Source organism: Suncus etruscus, chromosome 14 (genome assembly GCF_024139225.1).
Source record: "Suncus etruscus isolate mSunEtr1 chromosome 14, mSunEtr1.pri.cur, whole genome shotgun sequence".
NCBI classification, from domain to species: domain Eukaryota; kingdom Metazoa; phylum Chordata; class Mammalia; order Eulipotyphla; family Soricidae; genus Suncus; species Suncus etruscus.
In genome coordinates this window covers 97,463,217-97,484,213 of record NC_064861.1, presented here as the reverse complement: position 1 = coordinate 97,484,213, position 20,997 = coordinate 97,463,217, and the positions used below count along the sequence as shown (strand labels likewise).

At 44.8% G+C, this 20,997-nt stretch overlaps 1 protein-coding gene across 1 annotated transcript; it reads left to right on the top strand.

The window, feature by feature from the left end:
• The first annotated feature begins 194 nt into the window (after window positions 1-194).
• LOC126028743 (olfactory receptor 10C1-like) lies at window positions 195-1,121 on the top strand. Its single transcript, XM_049787668.1, has one exon. The coding sequence runs from the start codon at window positions 195-197 to the stop codon at window positions 1,119-1,121; it is 927 nt and encodes a 308-aa protein (XP_049643625.1).
• The last annotated feature ends 19,876 nt before the right edge of the window (window positions 1,122-20,997 follow it).

Below are 20,997 nucleotides of genomic sequence, written 5' to 3'. Positions count from 1 at the left end.
TCGGGGGACCCTGTGGGATGCTGGCGGCCGAAACAAGGTCAGCCGCGTGCCCGGCGAACGCCCTCCCTGCCTGCTGTGTTATTGCTCCAGCTTGCATGTCAGTATTTTCCAAAGTCGGGACTTGCGCCAAGTACTTGGCTATGCCGGGCCTCCGCTCACCCACCTCTGTCCCTAGGTCCCGCTCTCTGCCCGGCATGGACAACCTCACGGCTGTGTCCATCTTCCTCCTCCGCGGCTTCTCGGCAGTGCCCGAGCTGCAGGCCCTCAGTGCCGCCGCCTTCCTGCTCATCTACCTGCTGGCCCTGCTGGGCAACGCGGCCATGGTGGCGGCCGTGACGCTGGACGCGCGCCTGCACACGCCCATGTACTTCTTCCTCAAGCACCTGTCGCTGGTGGACCTGTGCTCCACGTCCACCACGCTGCCCCGCGCCCTCCTGGCGGCTGCGCTCGGCTCGGGCGAGATTTCCCTGCCCGCCTGCGCCGCCCAGCTCTTTGCCTTCGTCTGCCTGGGCGCCACCGAGTGCTTCCTTCTCACGTCCATGGCCTACGACCGCTGCCTGGCCATCTACCGGCCGCTGGCCTACGGGGTGGCCATGAGCGCGCGGGCCTGCACCGGGCTGGTGGCGGCCGCCTGGGCCAGCGGCTTGCTCTTCTCGGCCTTCCACACAGCCAACACCTTCTCCCTGCCCTTCTGCGGCCCCAACGTCGTGGACCACTTCTTCTGCGACATCTCCCCGCTCCTGCGGCTGGCCTGCGCGGGCGCCGAGGCGCACGAGGCCCTGGGCTTCGTGGCCAGCGGCTGCGTCATCATGAGCTGCTTTGCCCTCACTGTCCTCTCCTACGGCCGCATCCTGGCCACGGTGCTGCGCATCCGCTCGGCCGCCGGCCGCCGCAAGGCCTTCTCCACCTGCTCCTCGCACCTGGCCACCGTGCTCCTCTTCTACGGCACGGGCAGCTCGGCCTACATGCAGCCCATGGCCCGCTTCTCCCCGCTGCAGGGCCGCCTGGCCGCCGTCTTCTACTCCGTGCTCACCCCCACGCTCAACCCGCTCATCTACAGCCTGCGGAACAAGGAGGTGCAGGGTGCGCTGCGGAAGCTCTACCTCCAGCTGCCCCCCTAGACCTGGCAGCCAGGAGGGGTGGGGGCAGAGCCGGCAAAGACCCCGGGAGCCCCTGCAGTGGGCACGAGCCGTGCCCCACGGTTGTCCTATGACCCTCAGCAGTGGACACCGCCAGTTGCCTCGTGCTCGGGGTGAAGACATGGGGGACAGCCATTCCACAGCTGGAACCCAGCCTAAACCCCCCCCGGACTCTTGGCTCCCCCCGAGTTTCCATGGCCTTCTTGTGAGGTCCTGGAGCGTGGTGGTCTTCTTCATGTCTGTCCCACCAGGAAGGACCTGGCTGGCATGGCCCGGCAGAGCGCCTGTCCTCATCGGCCCGTGGTCTGCTCTGCAGGGACCCCAAAGGGACTGGCCTTTCTGCCACAGTCCCCCAAGACGGTGCTGAGGTGGCTAGGCCCAGCCACAGAGACCAACAATGGCTCCAAGGATGCCAAAGGCAGACTGCCCATTTGGCCGTCCCTGTGCCACAAAGCATCCCAGGGACCACGACTCTCCTCCTCCTCCTTGCAGTATGGGGTGACCAGCAGGGAAAGGAGGGGAGTAGGGCCGAGCCATCTGCCTTTAAAGACAAGAACTTGGGCCAGGGACACTCTTCAAGGGCTGAAGCCTGGGTTCGACCCTCGCTGCCACAAGTGCCCCAAACACTGTTGAGAGTAGCCTCTCAAGGACAAGAAATAAAATCCATGTGACCCGGGAGTCGCATACCTCAATTCTGCTGTAACCTCATTGGCTAGAAGTCAGTCACACGGCCCCACTGGCCTTTGAAGAGGCTGGGAAATGCTTGAAAACATCCTCAGAGGGAGAAAATTCATTGCTAATTTCCTATCGCCCCCCCCTTCTGTCCCTCAGGCCACTTGTCTTAGTCACTTTCACTACATTTGGGCCGACAGACTGGAAGCCACCTAGGACCCCACCTGTATGCCAGGTGCATGGAGTGAGGGAAAGAGGAGGCCAGGTGGAAGCCTGAGGTTCCACCAGAGCATGGCAGTATGTCCTCTGAGGCGCAAGGTGAGTGCCCTGAGGACAGCAGCTGACTTCACGCCCTGCTCCCCTTGGTGTCTCCTCCCTGCAGCCCCACAAATGCAACTGAAAGAGCATTTTCTGAGACCACACTCAGGCCTTGCCTGAGGCACCCACCCACTTTGATATTCTGCACAGGGTCTGCCAAACACGTCCGGTGCGTGGGGGACCCTGGAGCCCCCTTCCCCCCACCCCCATTGCTCAGGTCCTCACACAGAACCTCAGGTGAGCACCATCTGGGAAACCCCAAAAGGGACATTTGTCTTCGAGTTTCTGTATACCCAGAGGTGCTCCTATCCGCAAGCCATACCACGGTCACACAGCGCAGGTCGTGGCTCATGCCTCATCACTCCAAAAGCAGCGAGTGGCTTCCTATCTCAGCTGAGGGGGGTTTCTGTCCTGGGGTGGCACAAGGCAATGTTGGAAGACACTTGGGGGTGGTGGCTGGAGACGAGGAGGCTGCTGTTGGCACTGAGCAGACCATAGTGACCCCAAAGCATAAAGCCAAAGACTCGGACCAGGAACCCATTTCACAGAGTGACTTTGGCAGGACCGGGCCCTGCTGGAATACCCCACGGTCTCGTTTCAGACCACACAGCTCGAGGCCCTGCACTCTTCTAGCATGACCGCTCATCCTTCCGAGTTGGCAGTGCTGTGGAGTCCTGCCTGACCAGCCCCATACAGAGAGAGGCCCAGTCAGAGCTCCAGAAAAAGCCACCAGGGGCCTTGCCTGCTCCTACTTCTGAGAGGCGAGCGAGTCAGGGTGTGCTGGACACCGAGTCAGGAGCTGGCGCAGCCTTTCCTTTCCTGATTTTGAACTGAGACAATACAGCCACAACTGTGCTCACATTGAGACTATGGTCTCTGTCGCCACAGCTGCACCATCCCCCAGTGTCTGGGGTGACCACCTGCCCCCACTGTGTCACCTGTTTGGAGTCCACATCTGGGTCTGGCCACCACTTGACTCTGTCTACACCCCTGCTCTGCTTCTCTAGACACAAGACAGTGAGGCTGTCTCCTCCTAGGCCTTATTCCCCGGATTATTAATATGATCCGCTCCAGTTCTGTCCATGCTGCAGCCAACTAACTGCAGGTGCTGGGAACAGACTTAAGAGGAATGCCTGCACTCCCATTTGGAGGTTGAAGTCCAAGATGAGTTCAAAATTTCTCTTTAGAGGACAGAAAGTCCTAAATCTTTGTTTTGGGGCCACTCCCAGGGGTTACTCCTGGCTATGTGCTCAGAGTTCACACCTGGCAGGTTTGGGGGGATCCATATCGGAAGCCGAGGATAAAACCCGGGTCAGCCATGTGCAAGGCAAGGGTCCTCCTCACTGTGCGTATATCGAGGCCTGCGTTGGTCCTAAATTTTACCCAGATTTTTTTATTTTGACTGATTTTTTGATTTGACACCCTCCCTCATAGGAAAGAATTTCCAGAGATGAATAGGAAGCGAAACAGCTTTATTTAGATATGAGGAAGGAGAGAGAACATGAGGTGTATAAACTGAGAGTCCACATCCGAGGCAGTGGTACAGGCCACCCGCTGAACAATGAGAAGTGTCTTGTCTTAGCAGCACTGGTCTTTGAGGTTTCTCCCAGGCTGTCTGTCTCCAAGTGAGCTTTCTACCTAGACACAAGTCTACTGCTACAACATCAGAGAGTAGAGGTGGGAACATTTGGTGTCTCCTTCGAGTCCTTATCTCAAGCCTTTGATTCTGCCGGAGTGTCTTTCTAGGCCTGTGCTGATGCCAGTGGAATGTGATCAGACCTCGATGTTCCAGGTGGCCAGAATGCAGTGAGCTGCTTTAGTGCGAATGACGGACTAACTTCTTGAAATCCCATCTTGGTTATATTTTGCCCCAAGAGCTCATCCCCATCGACCTGCCTGCCTCACTCTCCATTTATAAACACATTATCTATAAGAAAAATGCTTTAGAGATGTAGACATTACAGGGGGAAAAAAAGGAGTTCATACAAATAAGTAAAAAAGCACATGAAAACATTAGTGACACAATAAATCTAAAAGCATATAAGAAAATGTCATTAGCAAGAGACCCTGTGGGAGGGTATCAAATAGTCACTTTTGTTTTGTTTTGTTTTGTTTGTTTTTTTGGTTTTTGGGCCACACCCGGCAGTACTCAGGGGTTATTCCTGGCTGTCTGCTCAGAAAAAGCTCCTGGCAGGCACAGGGGACCATATGGGACACCGGGATTCAAACCAACCACCTTTGGTCCTGGATCGGCTGCTTGCAAGGCAAAAGCCGATGTGCTATCTCTCCGGGCCCCAAATAGTCACTTTTTAATTGGTTTATGGCAGTGTTGCTCAACTTCTATCCAATCGTGATCTAACGTCTGTCCTACTGGCTGATCTTTCTTTTCCTCCAATTTATGCGATTTTCACTGTGGTTCTCTTGGAATAATACCCTGGGATTTTTAATGTCAATCGCTGGTAGGGTCTGTACCAGACATGGCAGACAGGTGCCTAGCCCAGCAGGGTCCCGTGTGGCTGTTTACTGCAGAGCTGGATGAAGATCTCATGGGCTGTCTTCAGAACAGTGGCCGAGAGGGCATGGAACTGACTAAGTGAACCAGGAGGGAGCATAGTCTGTCGCCTGCTTCATGTCCAGTGCCCTCTCTCGGCTGCAATGGCTCCTGTAGAAACCAAGAGTGCAATCTCTTGTGAGAGTGACAGATACTTATCCTATCTCATCTTGGTGACTGTGACTTATCCTATCTCATCTTGGTGACTGTGACTTATCCTATCTCGTCTTGGTGACTGCTTTCTGGAATCTCTCCGAAGAAAACAACTGTGGGGGCTGGAGAGATAGCATGGAGGTAAGGCGTTTGCCTTTCATGCAAGAGGTCATCGGTTCGAATCCCAGCGTCCCATATGGTCCCCCGTGCCTGCCAGGAGCAATTTCTGAGCATGGAGCCAGGAGTAACCCCTGAGCACTGCCGGGTGTGACCCAAAAACCACAAAAAAAAAAAAAAAGAAAACAACTGTGATTACAACACCAATGTCCTGCTAAGCCTTCATATCAAAAAACTCTTCACGTAGAAAACCTTCATTTTTTGACTATTAGCAAATGATGGTGTGGTTGTTTTGTTTTATAAACTACTTATGTAGTTTATAAATTGTCACTAATAACATTTTTTAAAGTAAACGAAAATACAGGGAAATCACTGAGTGTCAGTGAGGCCAAGACTCAATCAGGTCTTTCACCAGGAGGGGCTTATCACCAGGTTCCTGGCAGAGGTATTACCCCAAAGGAAATGAGGCTTCAGATGATTCTGCGGAGGGTCTGAGATTTGACTTCAGGCTGGCCTGGCTCCAAAGCACTCATAGCTCCCTTCTCTGCTGCAGGTTTTTCTGCTTCAAATCATCACTACTCCTGAACTGCGTTCTGTGTTCTGGCTGAATGGGACTTTATTAAAACTTAGCTGCTTCCCGAAAGCGCTATCAATATGCTCTATACAACCTGCTTAGTGAGGACTGCCCACTTACTAAAGCGATGCTAACATCTGGGTTCTGACCAACTACAAATTTAGAAACATATTATTTTCTAATTCTCAACGACATAACCACAAAGTTTATAGCATGTGTAATTGTAAGTTAAGATTGGGGCCAGAGAGATAGCATGGCGGTAAGGCGTTAGCCTTTCATGCAGAAGGATGATGGTTCGAATCCCGGTATCCCATATGGTCCCCCCATGCCTGCCAGGAGCAGTTTCTGAGCATAGAGCCAGGAGTAACCCCTGAGCGACGCTGGGTGTGACCACCCCCCCAAAAAAAATATAAAATTAAGTGGCCTATTAGAGCAGTGCCCATCTGTCAGCTTTTGGAAGGGCAGGAAACATCTACGAGCTAAGCATTAGGCCAGGGCCCCAGGACGGTGGTAGGAAAAGTAAGAGCTGAAAGCCAGTGAGTCAAGATTATATTCTGAAACAGGCCATGGCTTGTGCACATGACAAAAGTCCCAAACTGCCCTGGGATTGCAGACAGAATTCACAGTGCACTGGCTGCTATCAGGAGCATCACAGAAGTATAACAAGAACAAAGTCAAGTTAGATACATCTACAAGGCAGGAGAGAAGCCTGAAGGCCTGGCCATGCCTCTTCCTAGAGAGCCCCTGATGAAGGGTCAAGAGTAAATGTTCCCAGTGGAGAATTAGGATTTTGAGGTAAAACTGTCTATGGTGCTTCTACCAGCATTTAAAGAAAGAAGAAATATTGCTTTCAAATGGCATTTTTTGTCAAAGGGGAGCAGAGGGGCCAGAGAGATAGGTCAGCAGGTCAGGCAGTTATCTTCCATGTGACTGACCCAGTTTTGATCCCTGAGCCCACTCAGGAGTGATCCCTGAGTACAGAGCCAGGAGTAAGTCCTAAGTTTATTGGATATGGCCCCAAAATTCAAAAGAAAAACTGGAAGGGGGAAATAAAAAATCCCTGATCCTCAAAAACAACTACAGAAAACATCAAAATCGATTTGGTCATTCACAGTCTTAGAACTTTCAAGAACATTTTTTGTTGTTGCTGCTGTTGTTTAGGGAAGAGAACCACACCTGGTGATTCTTAGAGCTTACTCCTGGCTCTGCGCTCAGGGGTTACTCCTGGCAGGGTTTAGGGGACCATATATGGTATAGAAGAGCAAATTCAGATTGGGTACACACACACACACACACACACACACACACACACACAATGCACGCACGCGCACGCATGCATTTTTTTCTTTTTCTTTTTTTTTTTATTTAAACACCTTGATTACATACATGATTGTGTTTGGGTTTCAGTCATGTAAAGAACACCACCCATCACCAGTGCAACATTCCCATCACCAATGTCCCAAGTCTCCCCCCTCCCCACCCGACCCCCGCCTGTACTCTAAACAGGCTCTCCATTTCCCTCATACATTCTCATTATTAGGCGCGCATGCATTTTATCCACTGTACTATAACACTAGCCCAACATTTTCAAGAAAATTGTTTAGTAGCAAAAATGTAGGATTTTAAGCTCTCAAAAAGGGTTCTCTAATTCCTATTTGAAAAGAAATGGCACTTCCTGAGCATGCTTTCTGAATGTGATACTATGAGACTTGATCTAATGTGAAATAACGTTGCTATTATTAAAGGGAAGGTAACTGCAAACAAGAGCCTATGGTATCTTTCCTCCAGAAAGAAGGCAGGAATACAAAATAAGGCTTTAGTTCCTGCTTCATCGCTCCTAGCCTAAATCAGGTCAACTGATAACTATTACCTGCAAAATCAGATTATCCTCACTAGGTACAATGGATCATTTCTTCAAGGATCCACAAGAATAATACATAATACACCCAGCTTTGTCAACTATGAGGTACCATGTATGAATCAATATAGGTACATCTCAAAAACTGTTTTATACCAACTGTGCTGACACCATTAGGTGGTGAAGATATTGTGTGTAAATTTTTGAAAATTCAGAAAACAGAACACTTATCTAGAGCCTAATTGCCAGGCATGTCAGAATGCTGATGGCTAAATCTGTTATGTTTCTTTCCTTAGCAACAAAATTCTTCTGTGTTGGGGTTTTGACTGATGTGGCTCACACAGGAGCTGAATTTCCTTTGGCGAAGTCTTTTGTGCGCACTTGCAGGTATTTTCTCACCACCCTGAGCTGAACTTTTCAAGTTGTGAATAAGATTAGAAGGCTGAGAACAATGAAATGTGTCTTGTTTCAGGGCAGTCCTGGCACATGCGTTGCAGCTGCTTCAAGGATTCTGAGAAGTCGAAGAGACATACATGCTAAATGAATGCTTTGTCACTCTCCAACTGTCCTGAGAGGTTTTTGAACAGTCACTGTTTCATCAAGTTTCCTTTGAGAAGTGGAACTGATAATGCTTCAAAAGGCGTGAAGGCTGGCTGTAGCATTTGCCACACAGCTGGCACTGGGATGGCTTCTCCTGACTGTGAACACGGTAGTGCTGGATGAGGTAGGACTTCTGAGTGAAGGTTCTTCCGCAGTGACAACACTCGCAGGCTCTCCTGCCAACATAGTTGTGTGACTGCGTATAGCGAATGATATAAGTATTGCTGTGGGGCAGCCTTGGGACGAGGGCTGTAGCTGCCTCACAGGTTCTGAGATGTTGAACAAGCTGCTCATTGTGGTGCTTCTCCTTCCTGGGAATCCCTCTGGGGCCACGGGGGCCTACTTGCTTTCCACGTGCACTGCCTCCAGGAAAGTTCCGGCTGCACCTGGCTTTCTGGTGTTTGATAAGGTGCGGCATGAGGTAGAAAGCTTCTCCGCAATGTTTGCACTCAAAGGACTTTTTCCCAGTGTGGACCTGCTTGTGTTTCTCACAGGCATATCTAGTATTAAAGGTTCTTTCACAAAATGCGCATCTGTGGTGCCTTTCACCATGGAGAAATAGCTTGTTCTTCACTGGTGGAGGGGCTGTGCCCATTCCTGTAACAATGTGAGCCTGGGAGGCCTTTCCTCGGATCTCTGATAGTTGGTCTCTGAGTTCAGGCCTTTGCTCCCAATCTAAAAGAAACGTAGAAATTCATCTACTGTTTTCATTCTGAAAGGGATCATTATAGCATAAACAGAAAAAATGAGACCAAAAAAGAACAGGGCAGACTTTACTGAGGCTTAAGAGTTTTAAGGAAGCTAAGAAAAGAATCGATGAAGGATGAAAACAAAGAACAGTAAGCAAGAACTGGTGAGGTAGAGGCAGCAAAGACACCATCTTGACACCATAAAACAGAGAGGATGATCAGGAGGAAATCAGAGAAAGCTAGAAGGTCATACCTGTAGTTCACTGGTACTCTATAAAAAGAATAGCTGTGGACATAGAAGGGTTCCATAGTCATGGAACTTCAGAAATCCTAGATAATGCTATAAGCAGGATTTGGTTCTCTGGGATGCTTCAGAATCCATAAGAAGAATATTGGATCCCAAAGGCAAAGGCACAACTGACATGTGTCTTCAATTTCTAAGTCAACAAACCATCTTTCTCAATATAAAAGAAAATTACCCTAATTTTTTCTTAGTTCTCAGTCTCTCATCATATCCCAATTTAAGATGGCAGCATTTATAAATGCCTATTTTGTGCAAGGCATCATATAAGCAGATGGTCAATGTGACTGTATAAACTACAGTGGTCCTCAAACTTTTTTTTTTGTATTTTGGCACCCGGCAGCCCTCAGGGGTTCTCCTGGCTCTATGCTCAGAAATCACCTCTGGCAGGCACAGGGGACCATATGGGATGCCAGGATTCGAACCACCATCCTTCTGCATGAAAGGCAAACGCCTTACCTCCATGCTATCTCTTCATCCCAGGCCTCAAACTTTTTAAACAAGGGGTCAGTTCACTGTCCCTCAGACCGTTGGACTGAAGAAATTCCTATGCACACTGCATATGCCTTATTTTGAGGTGAAGAAATAAAATGGGAACAAGTACAATATGTGGCCCAGGGGCCGTAGTTTGAGGATCACTGGTAAAGTATGCACATAATACTACAAAGGACTACCAGAGATGAAATGGTAGAATCTATTCTACTTAAGGAAAAGAAAAGGCTTAGGGAAGGGGATGGAATTTGGATTCAGTAAGTGAAAAGGTAGTGTCACATTTATAAAGCAACCTGAGCAAAGACATGAACTGTAAAAGTAACCAGTTCTAGAAACACATTTTTTTTAATTTGGGGTATCTGTGAAAGATTTCAGACCAAATAGGGAGGACTTTAGATGGTTTGCTGAAAATTTGTATTTTAAGTGTAGGTAGTAGCAAGTTAAAAGTTTGTGCTTTACAAAATCAGTTCCATGGGTGGCAAAGAAATGGGAGTCAAGCAAAATCAACTATAAGATTGTGATTTGGAAGAGATATTTATTAGTACAGTGACCACCACTTTGGTCAACTCACAGAATCCATGAGTAGAGCATAGGGGACAGAATAGGTCCAAGAAGATGGACCACTGGATTACCAGAACGGATTAGGTATTTTAGAAGAAAGACTCAGCATGGAAGACTAGGAGACAACCCAGTCCTCCTAACTGGTTTGTGTTTTCCTTCAAGTGCCTTGTGGCCGATGTTTCAGCCTGTTCTTCAGTCCTATTTTCAGAGAGTATCTCAAACCTGACCAAAAGATGGTCAGATTATCTCACTGTTAGCTTGTTGGACTCTAATAGTTTCATAACTGGTTTCTCTGCTGGCCTACCAAGAGTGCCCCCCCCCCTCCTCTATCTCTTCTCTGTCTCCTCTTCTCTTCTCTCTCTCCCCTTTCTTCCTTTTTCTTTTTGAACCACACCTGACAGTATTTGGGGATCTATAATGTGTATGCAGGAATACAGCTGGAGTCAGCTATGTGCAGGGTAAGCTCCTGATCTTTCCAACCCCCCTAGAGCTCCATCTTCCTGGGACAGTGTTTCCGAACAGAACACCCTGTGATAATGGAAATGTTTACATTTTGCTGTCCAATTCAGTAGTCATAATGCTTCGATATGACTGGTATGATTAAAGGACTACATTTCAAAGTGTACATTAAATCTTTAAGAAGGAAACAGCACTCTCCAAACAAGTGGAAGCAGAGATAAACAGATGCAACTATATCAAGCTGAGAAGCTTCTGTAGATCTATGGAAATAGTCCCTAGGATAGCCACAGAATGGGAGAAACTATTCACCCAAAACCCATCAGACAAGGGGCTAATATAAAAAATATATAAGGTACTGACAGAACTTAAGAAAAATCATCTAACCCCATCAAAAAATGCAGAAAAGAAACAAGCAGAAAATTTCTCCAAGAAGAAATACAAATGGCCTTTAAAAGGCACAGGAAAAAATGTTCCACATCACTAATCATCAGGGAGATGCAAATCAAAACAACAATGAGGTACCATCTCATGCCACAGAGACTGGCACACATCACAAAGAACAAGAACAATAAGTGCTGGTGGAGATGTGGGGAGAAAGGAACTCTCTTTTACTGTTGGTGGGAATGCCGTCTAGTCCAGCTTTTATGGAAAACAGTATGGAGATACCTCAAAAAGCTGGAAATTGAGCTCCCATATGATCCAACTATACCACTCCTCGTAGGGATATACTCTAGGAACACAAAGATGCAATACAAAAATTCCTTCCTCACACCTATATATTCATTGCAGCACTATTTACAATAGTCAGACTCTGGAAACAACTGAGATGCCCTTCAATAGATGAATGGCTAAAGAAACTGTGGTACATATACACAATGGACTATTATGCAGTCGTCAGGAGAAATAAAATCATGAAATTTTCCTATACAGGGATGTACATGGTGCTGAGTGAAATAAGCCAGAGGGAAAGAGACATATAATAATCTCATTGATCTATGGGTTTTAAGAAAAAAAGAAAGACATTATTGTTATAATCACCAGAGATGAGGGCTGGAAGGACTGCCTCATGATATGAAGCATACCACAAAAAGTGGTGACTGCAGTTAGAAAAATACACATGACAATGCTAATGAGTAGGAGAAGTAGTAAAATGCCTGTCTTGAATATAGGCAGGGGATAGGGGAGGAGGGAGTGTGGGGGTATTGGTGGTAGGAATGTTGCACTGGTGAAGGGGGTGTGTTCTTTGTATAACTGAAACCAAACTACAATAATGTTTGTAATCACAATGTTTATAAAAAAAAGAAATAAAAAATAAAAACAAAGTGTGCATACAGGCAGTATGTACCATAACAAAAGCACTGAGAGAAGCTGGTCTGAGGCAAATGTGAAGTAGGTGGAAATAAAAACAGTATCAGAAGGACAGGTTTTGCTTCTTTCATTCATAGGGAAGAACTGGGATTTGTAGTTGCAGGAGGTAAGGTGCTAGAGAAAGTGATGTATGATATGCTAGAGAGAAAGAAACTAGCCTCCAAGGAAGGAAAGTGCAAGAGAAGGGGAGCCTCGCAGAGGACTGGAAAGACGTTCTAAGGATAAGAAGCTATGTGCGCCTGAGGAGAACACCAGCCAGGCCTCTCCTAGACAGCTCCTGGTGCCCCCTCCCTCATGACTCCCGACTCCATGAGACTTCCCGGCCACTCACCTTGACCTGCCACCTCATCACTGTCTCCCGCCATTACATGTGACTCCTCCTCTTCCAGCTGTGAGATAATGCCAGGTTTCGGGAATTGGTGTCCTGTGGGAAAACAACACTCCTAACTTGGGATTCTGTCACTCACCCACAGTGTCTCCCAAGCTGAGACCTAAAAAGTCTGAGATAATAAGATGCAATTTCACACTGGAGAAAAATAAAGCCTCATCCCAATTATTTTGCCCCTGGGGAAATGGATACCATCTGGGGGCATTTTTGGTCATCACATTGCAGAGGAAGGTAGAATGTAGTCGTGGATGCTGCCATAGTCTATCCCTAGGATGACCACATGATGAAGAATGACTTGGTACAAACATCAGTAACAGAAGTGGGAAAGCCCCACTTTAGTGAGAGAGAAAGCAAACACTGGGTGCAGTCCAGTTCTCTGCCTCAACATGCAGGACCTGATATTGGAGCTGCTCAAATAGGGAAAACATACATTTCTTTTCTTTACTGTGATAAACTTCATTTTTTGGTCTTAAAATGCTTCCTGCCTCCCTTAGTTCAGTGTTTCCTAAATTTCAATCATGTGCTTACCTGCTATGGTTAAATGTTTATATTTCTTTTCTAAATTCCTATGTCCCAAATGTCTGCACCAAATTTCTACATTCTGACTATTTGCTCCCCCTTCTCCATGTTCAAAGCCGTATGCCTATGCAATGCACAGAGGATTCAGGGCCTTAGGAAGATGCTCTGGTCATGCAACTGACATCTCCCTGGACAGGAATGACAGCTCTGTTAAAGGATGCCAGTGACACCCTTATCCTTTGTGCCTTTGAGGACACAGGGAAAGTCTGAGACCTGAAAAATGACACCAGACACTACTGGAACTGTCGTGTTGGATTTCTAGTCTTCAAAACTGTGAAAACACAGTTCTGGTGGTTAGAAGCTACCAGTCTATGGTTTTCTGTTGACTCAGTTGAAACAGATCAGTACGACATCTTAACTTACTTAGTAATTGTCTTTTTACCTCAGTAGAAAGTAACACACAAGAAGAGCAATTTCCTATTCAGTTATAATCCAAGTGCCTATACTATTACTCTTGGCACATTGTTCACTGAAAAATTAATGAAAACTACTGACATTTCGGTCATATCTATGTACCATTTGTAGTAGAATTTAAAATTTTTTATTTTGTGGTGCCAGGTAACAAACCCAAGGCACTCACACATGCAAGGCAAGTGCTGAGAGCTATATCCTGGATTACTTGTTTTCTTTAGATCATGTTCTAACTCAAATTCACATTATATCAGCCATGTAAATGGAAACTATAATCATTTAAAAAAGGAAAGCACTAACCTTAATGGAGGAACACAATAGATAAAACAGCTATGAGAGATACTGAGTGGCAGCTAGCTTGAGCTCTCTCTCTTAAGGTTCAAAGCCTGGTGTTTTCTCTCCTTTCTAAAATGAGTGTCAGGGAGACGCAGAAACATGCTAGACACCAAACTGACATAACCAGGAGGTTTGGAAGATGTGAGAAGATTGTTTTGTTCACCAACTGAAGGGTTGTCATTTCATGCTTCCCCAGAATGACTTCCTATGAATCCCACCCATTCCATACTTGGGAAGACAATGTCATGGGTAATACAAAAGATCTCTACTGACCCCAAACCTTCAGTCAAGAGCTCACAAGAAGAAAGTAGTGCTGTCAGTCACTCTGAGCACTTCAAAGATAAAACTGGTTTATTCATTCTTTTATGGGTCACCAGTGAGGTAACTGAAAAGACATCAGGTGTGAAAATCACTCCATTGTACTTTATAACCAATAAAAGTGACAATTCAAAGCACATATCCTGGAACAATTCAAAGCACATATCCTGGAGCAGACTGGCATTTAGGCGCTTCCATCTCACCATGCCCACTCTGGCATTAACAAAATTAAGAGCTCCTGCTTACGGCCACCAGCACAATGGGCGTTTAGTTTTGATTGTGTCTCCCAGGAGACTTCTCCATACTTTGAGCATCACTTAAACAGAGGATTCTGGAATTGGCACAAAACATTGGATTTAGGGTTAGGGTTAGGGTTAGGATTAGGGTTTAGGATTTGGGGTTAGGTAAACAACCCTGCCTCTCAGCACCAAGAGAGATTGTAAATCTCTGAAAGAAGTCAGTGGAGCTTTGGGAATGTTTAGCAATTCCTTCCTCTGCTCCAAAAGCATCAGTCAGAGCCTACAGGCATTCCTAGTCAAGCCAGGTCAAAACCATTAAAAGCACAGCAGCATTTAAAGCAACTAATTTGGGGGCCAAGCTACTCAGGGCCAAATTCCATCTGTCATGAGAGTCGTGTGGTTTTAGACAAAATGTTTAAAATTTTGGCTTCCTCTTCAGCAGGCAACAAGGGGAGGACATGGCTCCATGTGCTCTTCTCTTGTCCAGATCACAGACCAAAGTGGTGTCTCGGAAACACCACCCCTCCCTCTTGACTATTTCTTTTTTTTTAATATAATTTTATTTTAATCATAGTAGCCTACATAGCATTGACAATAATATTTTAGGTACATATTAACATAAAATCAGGGGAATTCCCATCACCAAATTGTCCTCCCTCCACCTCCGTTCCCGTCCTACCTCCCATATCCTCCTCCCTCACCCCCAGGGCTGCCAGAATAAGTGGTCCCCTCTGTGCCTAGCTAACTACTTTAGTAGTCCTACACCTGTTTGGTCTTGGTACCTCCCTTATTTCCCGCTCTATTTGGGAGGCGGGACTAGAGTGTTCAAGTTATGTGGTTTTGTCTGAAGAAGAGAAAAGTAATAAACTGGGGGGAAAAATCAAATACGCCGAAAATGGGCAGAGTCCTTCTGGAAGCTCTCGAGGTAGAACACCACAACAGTACAAAAAGAAGTGTTAAATAAAACATCCAGTGAACACTTCAACAATAAAGATAAGCACTACTTAAAGGCCATGGTCTTGAGATAAAAAACCTGGCAGAGCACATAAAGGAAGAAAAGAAAAGACAACAACTTCGTTAACCACACCAAAACAAATAAATCGGCAAAAACTAGATAAATAAATAAAAAAAATTGTGCTTTTTGCCTTTTTCTTTCTTTTTTCCTCCCTCCTGCACAGGCACAGTAAATATTGGGACACATGTATCTCCTTTGTATATCTCAGATGTATTCCCTTAACATCTATAACTCTTTTCAAACATCCTCATATAGTGACAATTTTGCCCACTGAATTTGTTATTTGATTGTTTGCTTTTCCTCCTTTGAGATCTGTTTTATAAGCAATACTGTTAGAAGAGAATCTCTGTAGAGATTTCATGTTTGAACCAAGTTACGGGGAATGTTGGACTTTATTCGTTAGCCCCCAGATGTACCAACAATATCTTGTGGCATTGCTTCTCTTTTGAATAGGCACATTAAAATGGGAAAGTAATACATATGCAAACAAGTTCTTATCTAATAGAGATGGGAACACAAATTTGGTAATGTAATTAGGCCTCTTACCCTGAACATTGGCATAATGATTTGGCTTAGGCCTCAGAAGAATGGGCATCACCCACACACACCTGAACAATGGATACCATCTATGGAAACAACCACAATTGTCTATAAAATTACCAGGATCCAAGCCTCTACCAAGGAAGACCTACCACTGCTTTGGCAGTGACTTACTCCAAAGAGTGCTCCCAACACCCAGGTGACTCAGCAACAGTCTGCATGTAGGGTGGATCGCTCCGCATTTAATGGTATGCTGAAACTAGAGGATGCTCCACATCAGCCTGACATCGATGAAAGAAATGCACAGAATCCAAAGTCTTTAAATATAAGAATCTGATACCAACAATAGCTAAAGTGTGAAAAAGTTTCACCGGGACCATGGAGAATGACTCAGGTTGGACGGACTGGTATGCCTGGAACCCAGAGTCGGTCTTATGCCAATAAACTTCTGGGGTGAGGCCTTTTTGTAATCAGGTCAAGAATTTTTTCCATTTTCCCCATTTTTCTGGACCTATGCAAACAATGTCGATTGCCACTATCACACCTTTACTATATTTTTTTTACTCTTATCCTTTAAAGAAAAAAATACAACTTACTGAACTTAAAAACAAATAACTGTGGGGCCGGGCGGTGGCGCTAAAGGTAAGGTGTCTGCCTTGCCAGCACTAGCCTAGGACGGACCGCGGTTCGATCCCCCGGTGTCCCATATGGTCCCCCAAGCCAGGAGCGACTTCTGAGCGCATAGCCAGGAGTAACCCCTGAGCGTGAAATGGGTGTGGCCCAAAAACCAAAAAAAAAAAAAAAAACAAATAACTGTAGTAGAATGCCTGTTTCAAATACAGGCAGGGGATAGGAAGGGGGAGGGGTAATGTTGCACTGGTGAAGGGGGTGTTCTGGTTATGACTGTAACCCAACTATAATCATGTTACTTGAATAAAAAATATACTTAAAAATAAAAAAAATTTTGGCTTCCTGATCTCCTGCGTGAGGCTGCTAAGGAAAACCCCAGTGAACTTAATCCCATCAAGGTTCACTGGCCAGGTAGACAGTCCCAGCCCATAGGATGGTACCAGAATCCTTCCCGGTGCTTTTAAAAGCATTCCTCTGCATTCCTCCACTCTTGGCTTCCTGACCCTCTGCATGAGGCTGCGAAGGAAGACCTCAGGGAACTCAATCCCATCAAGGTTCACCAGCCCTGAAACAGAGAAGCAGGGAGGAGTGCAACAGTTCCACTTCCCTACACAGCCGCATGCATCTCCTAGTCCACGAACCCCACCACAACATGCAGTAAAAGCCACACTACAAGTGTGTCAACGAGGAAACAACGCAGGACAACAGCATGCATAGAGAATGAAGATGGCAGCTCTGATGACTCAGAAAGAACCAACCACATAATTAGCTCTCAGACAAGGAGTTTAGAGTAGTAAAATGGAGGATGCTCACAGAACTCAAAGAAAGAATAGATCAAGTTGAACAGAGCACAAAGATAGAAATCAGAAAACTCCAAAGTGAAATAACAGAGCTGAGAACCCCAGTAGATGAAATTAAAATGGAAAGCCTCTCCAACAGAGTAAGAGCAGCTGAGGACAGAATCAGCAAACTGGAAGATGAGATGCAACTCCATACAGCAGAAGAGACTGAAAAAGAACCTTAAAGCAAATGATCAAACAAATGGAAAAATACTCAAAAATATGAACAGATAAAAATAGAAGTCCTTGACAAGTTCACCAGAAAAAAATGTTAAGAATCATTGGAGTCTCAGAGACTCAGGAGGAAAGTCCCCAGGTAGAATCAATAGTTAAGGGCATCATTACAGAGAAACTCCCGAGCTAAAGATGGCATGCAACCAAATCCTACATGCCTGAAGAGTACGAGCTAAAAGAGACCCAAAGAAAAGCACCCTAATTAGGATGTGACACATCCTAATGTGTCACAATGACAAATCCCACAGATAGGGATAGAATACTGAAAGCAACAAGATCAAAAAGGGGAAATTACATTCAAAGGAGCATCCTTAAGATTTACAGCAGACCTGTCAGAAGAAACCCTCAAGGCCAGAAGCAAGTGGTGGGATATAGTGACAGAATGCAATGAAATGAACACTGCACCTATCCAGACTCACTTTCAGGTTTGAAGAAAGTATAGTTTCATGGATAAACAGCAGCTCAGACTCAAAATCAGTCTTAAAAGAAAAACTGAAATGTCTTCTTTAAGACAAGACAGACCAACAGACACAATAAACTTCTATACAAAGATGACATCAAATCCCATGATTATTAATCTCTCTCAATGTCAATGGACTAAATGTACCAGTTAAGAGACAAAGAGTGGTAAAATGGATAAAAAAAAGCTGAAGCCAACATTCTGCTGTTTACAAGAAACACATCTAAATATTCAGAACAAGCAGACTCAAAATAAAAGGCTAGAGGAAAATCATCCAAACAAACAACTTCCTTAAAAAAGCTGGAGTGTTAGGGGCTGGAGAGAGAGCATGGAGGTAAAGCATTTGCCTTGCATGCAGAAGGATAGTGGTTCGAATCCCGGCATCTCATATGGTCCCCCAAGCATGCCAGGAGTGATTTCTGAGCATAGAGCCAGGAGTAACCCCTGAGCACCGCTGGGTGTGATCAAAAACAAAAACAAAACAAAACAAAAGCTGGAGTGGCCATATCAGATGACACAAACTTTAGACTCGGAAAAGTTATAAGGGACAAAGATGGTCATTATGTACTAAATAAGGATATTTACAGCAGGAATAAATCACTCTCCTAAACATATACACACCCTATGAGGGACCAGCAAAATATTTAATACAGTTGTTGACAAATCTGAAAGAAGATATCAATAGCAATAATAGTAGGAGACCTCAACACTGCCCTGGAACCCCTTGATAGTTCAACCAGGTGAAACCCAACAAGAATATACTAGCTCTGAAAAGAGACATGGAAGAAAGTGGGCTAGTAAATATATATAGGGCATTCCATCCCCAGAAACCTGGAACACATTCTTCTCCAATGCACATGGGTCATTCTCCAGGATAGACCACATGCTGGGCCATAAAACATATCTCCATAAAGTCAAGAGGATAGAAATTGTACAGTCTACCGTCTCAGATCACAATTAGAAGTGAACTACAAAGTGTCATCGAAGAAAAACTTTAACACCTGGAAATTAAACAGCACACTGGTGAACAACCAGTGTGTCAGAGATGAAATCAAAGAGGAAATCAAAATATTTCTGGAAACAATGAAGACACAAGCTATCAGAATTTATGGGACACAACAAAAGCAGTACTAAGAGGAAAATTCATAGCTTTACAAGCACGTATCAGAAAGGAAGAAGGGACCTACACAAATAGCTTAATAAAACATTTAAAATTAGAAAATTGCCAGCAAAAGAAGCCAAAAATAGATAGGCAGAAGGAAATAATAAAGCTTAGAGCAGAAATCAATGAAATGGAAATAAAAAAATTCAAAAGATGAACAAAAGCAAAAGTTGGTTCTTTGGAAAAAAAAGACAAGATTGATAAACTACCAACAAAACTCACAAATAAATAGAGAAGCATAATAAATCGGACTAGAAATCAAAAGGGTGAGATCACTACAGATACTGCAGAGATTGAAAAGGTAATCAGAGACTACTTTGAGAAGCTCTATGCCACAAAACACGAGAACCAGGCAGAAATTAATACATTCTTGGACTCCTACAACCTTCCACGGTTAAACCAGGATTATCTAGCATATCTAAGTAGATCCATCACTAATGAGGAAATTAAGAGAGTAATCTAAAGTCTTCCCAAAAACAATAGCTCAAGCCAAGATGGATTCACTAACGAATTCTTTCAAACCTTTCTAGACAAACTACTACCAACGCTTTTCAGGCTCTTTTATGAAATTGAAAAATCAGGAACACTCCCTAATAGTTTTTATGAAGCTAACATCACCCTGATACCAAAAACCAGACAGAGATGTTTCAAGAAAAGAAAACTACAGACCAATATCCCTTATGAACACAGATGCAAAGATCCTCAACAAAATTCTGGCAAATAGGATCCAATGTCTCCTCAAGAAGATCATACACCACGACCAAGTAGGATTCATTCCAGGAATGCAAGGATGATTTAACATGAGTAAATAATACACCATATCAACAAAAAGAGAAATAAAAACCATATGATCATGTCAATAGATGCAGAGAAAGCATTTGATAAGGTCCCACACCTATTCTTGATAAAAAAAATTCTCATCAAGATGGGAATGGAAGGAACTTTTCTCAATATAGTCAAGGCCATTTACCACAGCCAATGGCAAATATTATTATTAATGGTGATAAATTAAAAGCTTTTCCTCTAAAATATGGTACAAGACAAGGCTGCCCTCTCTCACCACTCCTACTCAACATAGTGCTGAAGGTTTTTGCCATAGCGATTAGGCAAGAAAAAGATATCCAGGGCATCCAGATAGGAAAGAAAGAAGTCAAGCTCTCACTGTTTGCAGATGATGTAATTTATCTAGAAACCCCTAAAGATTCTACCAAAAAGCTTCTAGAAACAATAAATTCATATAGCAAAGTGACAGGCTACAAAATTAATGCACAAAAAAATCAATGGCCTTCTTCTACAATAATGATAGAAAAGAAATGGACATTAAAAAAAACAACCCCGTCCACATTAGTGTCACACAAACTCAAATATCTTGGAGTCAACTTAACTAAAGACATTAAGGACCTACATAAAGAAAACTACAAAACACTGCTTCAAGAAACAAAAGAAGACACAAGGAAATTGAGACACATACCCTGCTCATGAATTGGCAGGATTAACATAATTAAAATGGCAATACTCCCCAAAGCATTGTACAGATTTAATGCAATCCCCTCTAAAGATACCCAGGACATTCTTCAAAGAAGTGAATCAAACACTTCTGAACTTCATTTTGAACAATAAACACCCACGAATAGCTAGCGCAACTTTTGGGAATGGGGTTGGGAGACATCACCTTTCCCAAAACTGTACCACAACGCTATAATCATGAAAACAGCATGTTATTGGAATAAAGACAGACCCTCAGACCAGTGTAATAGACTTGAGTTTCAGAAAATGTTCCCCAGACATACAATCAATTAATCTTTGATAAAGGGGCAAGAAATGCAAAACGGAGCCTCTTCAACAAGTGGTGTTGGGGCAACTGGTCAGCTGCTTGCAAAAAAGCGAACTCAGACCTCCATCTAACAACATGCACAAAGGTCAAATCCAAATGGATTAAGGATCTGGATATCAGACCTGAAACCAGAAGGTATATCGAACAACACGTACGTAAA

Bases quoted from the DNA above. Each gene is read 5' to 3' on its own strand.
- LOC126028743 (XM_049787668.1), top strand. From the start codon at position 195: ATGGACAACCTCACGGCTGTGTCCATCTTCCTCCTCCGCGGCTTCTCG.